Source organism: Manacus vitellinus, unplaced genomic scaffold (genome assembly GCF_001715985.3).
Source record: "Manacus vitellinus isolate BGI_N305 unplaced genomic scaffold, ASM171598v3 scaffold_87_pilon, whole genome shotgun sequence".
Classification (NCBI taxonomy): Eukaryota; Metazoa; Chordata; class Aves; order Passeriformes; family Pipridae; genus Manacus; species Manacus vitellinus.
In genome coordinates this window covers 1,702,558-1,708,568 of record NW_021940854.1, presented here as the reverse complement: position 1 = coordinate 1,708,568, position 6,011 = coordinate 1,702,558, and the positions used below count along the sequence as shown (strand labels likewise).

At 51.9% G+C, this 6,011-nt stretch overlaps 1 protein-coding gene across 1 annotated transcript in view; it reads right to left on the bottom strand.

Moving 5' to 3' along the window:
* The window catches only part of XPO7 (exportin 7), a 38,080-nt gene that overhangs the window by 23,850 nt on the left and 8,219 nt on the right, over window positions 1–6,011 (bottom strand). The window contains exons 7-12 of the mRNA XM_029964996.1: window positions 5,134–5,299; window positions 4,544–4,617; window positions 2,829–2,948; window positions 2,224–2,370; window positions 1,048–1,220; window positions 269–462 (exon numbers count right to left, since the gene is read on the bottom strand). Coding sequence (XP_029820856.1) covers window positions 269–462; window positions 1,048–1,220; window positions 2,224–2,370; window positions 2,829–2,948; window positions 4,544–4,617; window positions 5,134–5,299 — 874 coding nt within the window. The remainder of the gene's footprint in view (window positions 1–268; window positions 463–1,047; window positions 1,221–2,223; window positions 2,371–2,828; window positions 2,949–4,543; window positions 4,618–5,133; window positions 5,300–6,011) is intronic.

Below are 6,011 nucleotides of genomic sequence, written 5' to 3'. Positions count from 1 at the left end.
AAAGGGCAGGACCCGGGCCCTGGCCTGGTTGAACCTCATCCCCTTGGAATCAGCCCATGGATCCAGCCTGTCCAGGTCCCTCTGCAGAGCCCTCCTGCCTTCCAGCTGATCCACACTCCCCCCCAGCTTGGTGTCACCTGCAAATTTTCTGATGGTGGACTCAACCCCCTCATCTAAACCACCAATAAAGACATTAAAGATATTAAATAGGTATTAAATGACACCCTCTGGAAGAAAACGGGCCTCTGAGTCCTGCAGCTGGGCTCACCTTCCTGCACAGCCACGTCCATGGGGCTGGCAGTGGCACTCTGGAGCAGCTCCTGGTAGGACTGGGCTGACTGGTCGAAGAGCTGCACGAGCAGAGCACACGTCTTCTCGTACTCGCAGCGCCCGATGGTGGAGAGCTGGTCCAGCTGCTGCTGCACCAGCCCCGTGTCGTCCAGGGGATCCTCCAGCCCGTCCCTGAGCGGAGAGAGAGCGGGTCAGGAAGGGATTTATGGGGTGGAGACGGCCTGTCCAACCACAGCAGGGGGTTTGTGGGGGGTACAGGGCGTTTCCCGGGCACACGGGAATTCCAGTGACGGTGTCGGTGCTTCCATCGGGATGGGAAACACTCGGAGCAACATCCAACCATCCCTGAGGCCACAAACCAGGGGAACAGCAGGGGTGAGGTGGGAAGAGCAGCAGCACCTGGGCTTAGGAACCTCTTCTTTCACCCTTAATGTTTATCTGGGTCTTTTAACATTCCAGGGATGGGGCAGCCACAGCTTCTCTGGGAATTCCATTCCAGGGCCTCCCCACCCTCACAGCCAACAATTCCTTCCCAATATTCAACCTAAATCGATGCCCTCTGTCCGTGGGAAGCCATTCCCATTTTCCTGGCACTCCAGGCCCTTGGGAATAAGTCTCTCTCCATCTTTGCTGCAGCTCCCAGCAGGTCCTTCCTGGAAGGCCACGCTGAGGTCACCCCGGAGCTGAACAACCCCAATTCCCTTTGGGAAGCCTTTCCTGCCAGGAGAGCAGCTCCAGCCCTGGCTCTGGCCTCACCTGAGGATGATGTGCACGGATTCCAGGCGGGATGTGATGTAGGCTTTGGTGACCTCGGGGGTGTAGGTCTCCAGCATGTGGGGCTCGGTGGCCTTCACGTAGGGCACGGACGCTGCCAGGCGCTGCCACAGGCTCAGTAGGTAGTGAACACTGTTGGGAGCAAACTCCCAGTGCTTCCAGAGGGAAAGGGAAGGGAAGGAAAAAACAAACCAAACCCAAGGAGTTATGATCTGGATTATTTTACCCGGATTATTTTCATAGGATCGTGGAATTCCTGTCCCCCCCCTCCTCTGACTTGGGAGGGCCATGGGTGGTGCCAGAGGGGTCTCCTTGCACTGGCAGAGTTTCCATGCTGGAAATGCCAGTGGGAACAAGGAATTTGAGGAGTATCAGGTCTGCTGAGCCAGGGGCAGCATCTCTTGGTGTTGAGGGGGATGCAGAGATCACAGAATCTCAGAGTGGTTCGGTTTGGAAGGGACCTCAGAGCTCAGCTCCTTCCACTCCCCATAGGCAATGAACCTTCCACTGGACACAGCAGCATCTAAAAGCTTGAAGGGCCTGGTTGCCAAATTAACCAGGAATTTCAGTGCACACCTGGATTCAGTGGCATCAGCAGCACTCAGGGAGATAATCCCGAGTTCCTGGGATGTGGAGCTGAGCCTCCAGTCCCCAACCGCGGCCGAGCTCGTGCTGCACAGCTCCTCACACCCCCTGTGCAGCCTCAAGTTGCTTTCAGATATCAAAATTTAACAAACAAAAGGCATTATCTGAGCTGTACAATGTTCTGACTCCTGCCCTGTGCAGGGGGGTGGTTACAAGCTTGATACACCAGTGGAAAACTCAGTGGGAATACGGCTTGATATCCCTATTACTGGTGATCCCTGCGACGTGAAGTGAGACACAATTCTAAAAATAAGCCTTATTTAACAGGCTGGGGGTTTTTTTTCTTCTCTGCTAGGATTTGGAAAAAGCCTCTGGAGGCATGGCAACTCTGCCTTCCCCCACAGGCTGCTCCAGCTCCATTCAGCAGGAATTCACAGGATAATCAAGGCTACACTGCGGGATTCTCCGAGAGGGGTTTGGGGCAAAAATAACGTAAATGAAGGGGCAGGGAACAGAGCAGGGGGGTGGGATTTTTGTTTCAAGGGGAGACAAGAGAAGGAGAGCCAGGGGTACCTGCAGGCTGGTGACAGTGAAGTTGGCAATGAGCCGGATGACCTCGGGGTAGTTCTCCACCTTCACCAGCTCGCCCAGCTGGTAATTGCTTTTCAACCGCGCCAGCAATCGGCAGAACTCGTGGTAGTTGTTGGGGTCTGACAAGCTCTGAGAGGAGAAAAAGGGGAGAGGAACTGAGGAACAGCTCAGCAGTGACTGCAAGGGGCTCAGATTGTCACAGAACCACACGGGTTGGAAGGGACCTCCACGGTCACCGAGCCCAACCTTCCACCGAATCCCCCCCCGCCCAATAAAGGGGCTCAGGAAGTGCCACATCCACTTGTTTTATGAACACTTCCAGGGATGGCGACTCCACCACTGCCCTGGGCAGCCTGTTCCAATGCCAAAGCACTCTTCCAGTGAAGGAATTTTTCCTGCTATCCAACCTGAACCTTCCTTGGTTGAGAAAAGGAAGAGAGCAGCAGGACATTGCACCCTTCTCCCCTTCGCCAAGTTCTTCTTCCTCCTGTGTCTGTGATCAAGTGGGACATGGACACTGGAGGTATTTTTGGTGGAGAAACACGATGAAGAGGAAGCAGAGCCCCAGTTCCACCTGGAACACCCACCTGGGGGTTTTCCAGTATCCGTTTGACTCCATCAACGAGATGAGATAAGAACTTTGCCCGCTCGGCGTTGTTGAAGAGGGATCTGCGAACGGAGGCGATCTGCACCAAGCAGGACAAAACCTGCAGGGGCACAGGGGGATAAACAGGAAAACAGGGATTAGGACAATCACAGGAGCAGCAGGTTTCCTCCTTGTGACAGGTGTGATGCTCCTCTGTGTGTGACACAACAGCTCCAGGTTTGTGATTTTGTGCAGGAAGGAATTACGGCAGCGGGAGTCACCCAAAGGAACAGCTCCATCCCAGCATCACAGAATCAGGGAATCACTGGGGTTGGAAAAGCCCTCCAAGGTCATGGAGCCCAACCTGTGACTGATTTCCACCAGCCCATCCAGCCCAGAGCACTGAGTGCCACGGCCAGTCCTTCCTTGGACACCTCCAGGATTGGGGACTCCAAACCTCCCTGGGCAGTTCCAATGCCTGACCACCCTTTCCAGGGAGAAATTCCTCCTGATGTCCAACCTGAGCCTCCCCTGGCACAATCTGAGGTTGTTTCCTCTCCTCTTGTCCCTTGTTCCCTGGGAGAAGAGTCCAAACCCCCTGGCTCCCCCCTCCTGTCAGGGAGTTGCAGAGCCAGAAGGTCCCCCCGAACCTCCTTTGCTCCAAACTCTGCTACCAAAACTGCTGGAATTCCTTCAGATGAAGACTGAAAATACACTGGGACTGGCTGGGAAAGCTGAGAAATGTAACACAGACTTGGGAAAGTATTCCAGGGGATAAAAGAGTGGCAAGAAACAGAATTAAACTGTTCTCAACCCAAACCTCTGAAATTTAAATCCAGAGGAAATTCCAGGGTGCAGCTGCAGCAGGAAGAGGCTGGTGAAGAGGACTGTGAAGGGCAGGGGCAGTTAGATGTGAGCAGCACCTGCAATCCCAATCCAGAGGCAAATCCCCACCCCTTGGAGCAGTGCAAGGCCTCCCTGCTCATTCCTGCTGGTTCTGGTAGTCCCTCATCACAGGGGCAGGACAATTAAATTGCTCTGGATTTCTACTCATTAACAACAACCAAAAAAACCCCAGAGTCTCACACTTCAAACCTCTCATGAATATTTGAGGCTCTAAATTCAGAATTGGCCAATAACCCTCCACCACCACGAGCAGTGGTGTCTCCATGGAAAAAAAAAATCCTTCCCTCTGTAGCCAAAGGGCTCGTTTTCCTTGCAGCTTTAATTATGGGAAATATTTATCAGGCAGAGAAATGCCTGGCAGGCAATCTTTTCTTTTTTTTTCCCCAAGAAATAATTTAACTTTTAGCTCAGTTGTGCTATTGGCCCTTTCATCCAAGTGGGACATGGCCTAGTTTTAAAGTGGGGAAGGAGAAATTCCATCCCTCGGGGTGTTCCCAGACTTCCTACCTACTACTCCTAACGTGCTTTTAGGATCCAGCAGGAGCACAGAGGAAATAACATCAGCTGCGTTCCCTCTAAAACAGGGCTGAGCAGGCAGACTCCATGGGAGGATAACATTGGAATTCCAGCAAAAAAACTGCTCTGAGGGCAAATCCAAACCCTGCGGATGCTCCTAAAAAACCTTCAACGGCAGCACTTGGACACACGAGCCATCAGGGTGGGGTGAAGTCAAACTAAACCACCAGTGAATTCCCCACATGGATCCCACAAACCCTTCCTGGAAGGGAAGGAAACGAGCACTGGACTTACCAGAGGAGAGAACGAAGGAGGGATGGAATGATAAAGATCAAAAAACAACTGAAGGGTCGAAGAATCCAAGAATGCTGCAACAGAAAAGAGCATTTTACCTCCATTTCCTGCTTTCCACACAGGCCTGGTGCTTATTTTATCCCCAAAGCCAAGTGCATCTGTCACACAAAGCACCCCCAACCCAAGAAAACTGCTGAAGGATTTTGTAGTTTCACGCAAAAAGCCTTTTCCTAGAAAATAAAGGAACCCACTGGCACTTGGAACTGAGGGAGAATGACAGGGAAGTATTTTAAGAACACAATCTGTGCAAGTGCCTGGTGAGAACAGCAAGGATGTGGAGAACAGGTGCCAAATTATGTTATTTATATATTTTAAAAAAAAAAGAAAAACCCAACCAGTTTGCTGCTCTTTGAACTGGGAGGTGCAAGACTGGAAGGGCAGAGGAGTCAAGATGACCCACCCTGAGTGGATTGTGTGGTTTTCCCCCCAAGGAAAAGCTGGATTTAACCTCTGGAATTCCATGCACGTGGTTTTTATGGAGCTCAAGAGAAGGACTGAGCAGGCCCCTGGTCCTCCTGCAGCCCAGTTACCTGATCTCCAACTGGTTGGGATCTGCACAGTGCAAAGATCATCCGAGGACTCGTCCGTGGAGGTGCCGATGAAGTCGAAGTTCAGGCAGTTGTGGGTGAGCTTGAGGAGCTGCATGAGCAGCCCGTGCTGGCTTTCATCATTCAGGTTCAGGTTCTTCCCAGAAGCCTGGAAAACACCACGGGATTAAGGCAGGAAAAGGAGGGAAAAAAAAGGAAAATAAAAAATCCAGGTGACAGGCAAGGGTTGAGGTTGGAGCGGGAGGTGGCACCACGAGGGTGGTGTGGCACAGGCACCGGGCGTGTTCTCACAGGAGGGGTTGGCACGGGCACATTCCAGGCTTTCCAGGAGAGGGATAAACAGGCAGCACTTCCCTTCCTGCTCCTGGGGAGCAGCTGCCAGGTTTGATATCCAGAGATAAGGAAGACTCGGGTTAAACACGGGGACACCTCCCGGGAGGGAATCCAATTGGGAATCCAATCCTGCTGCTCCCAGGGAAACCAGGAGCTGCTCCGGGCAGGGAAAACATGGATACCCTCAGCTGACACTCACAACTCCACAGATGTGGAATTTTGGGGTCATTCCACTGCAGTTTAAACACGCTCTGTGCTCCTGGCCAGCCCAGCCACCCTTTGGATTGTCACTCTGGACTTCAAATCAACTGATTCTGGTTTCAAATCGACTTATTCTGGTTTCAAATCAACTGATTCCTGCTTCAAATCGACTTATTCTGGCCTCAGATCAACTGATTCCTGCTTCAAATTGACTTATTCTGGTTTCAAATCAACTGATTCCTGCTTCAAATCGACTTTTTAAAGTTGATTTTTAAAGCAAGTTTACTCAATAATTAGCAGAAAAAACCTGGGGAGCACCAGACAGT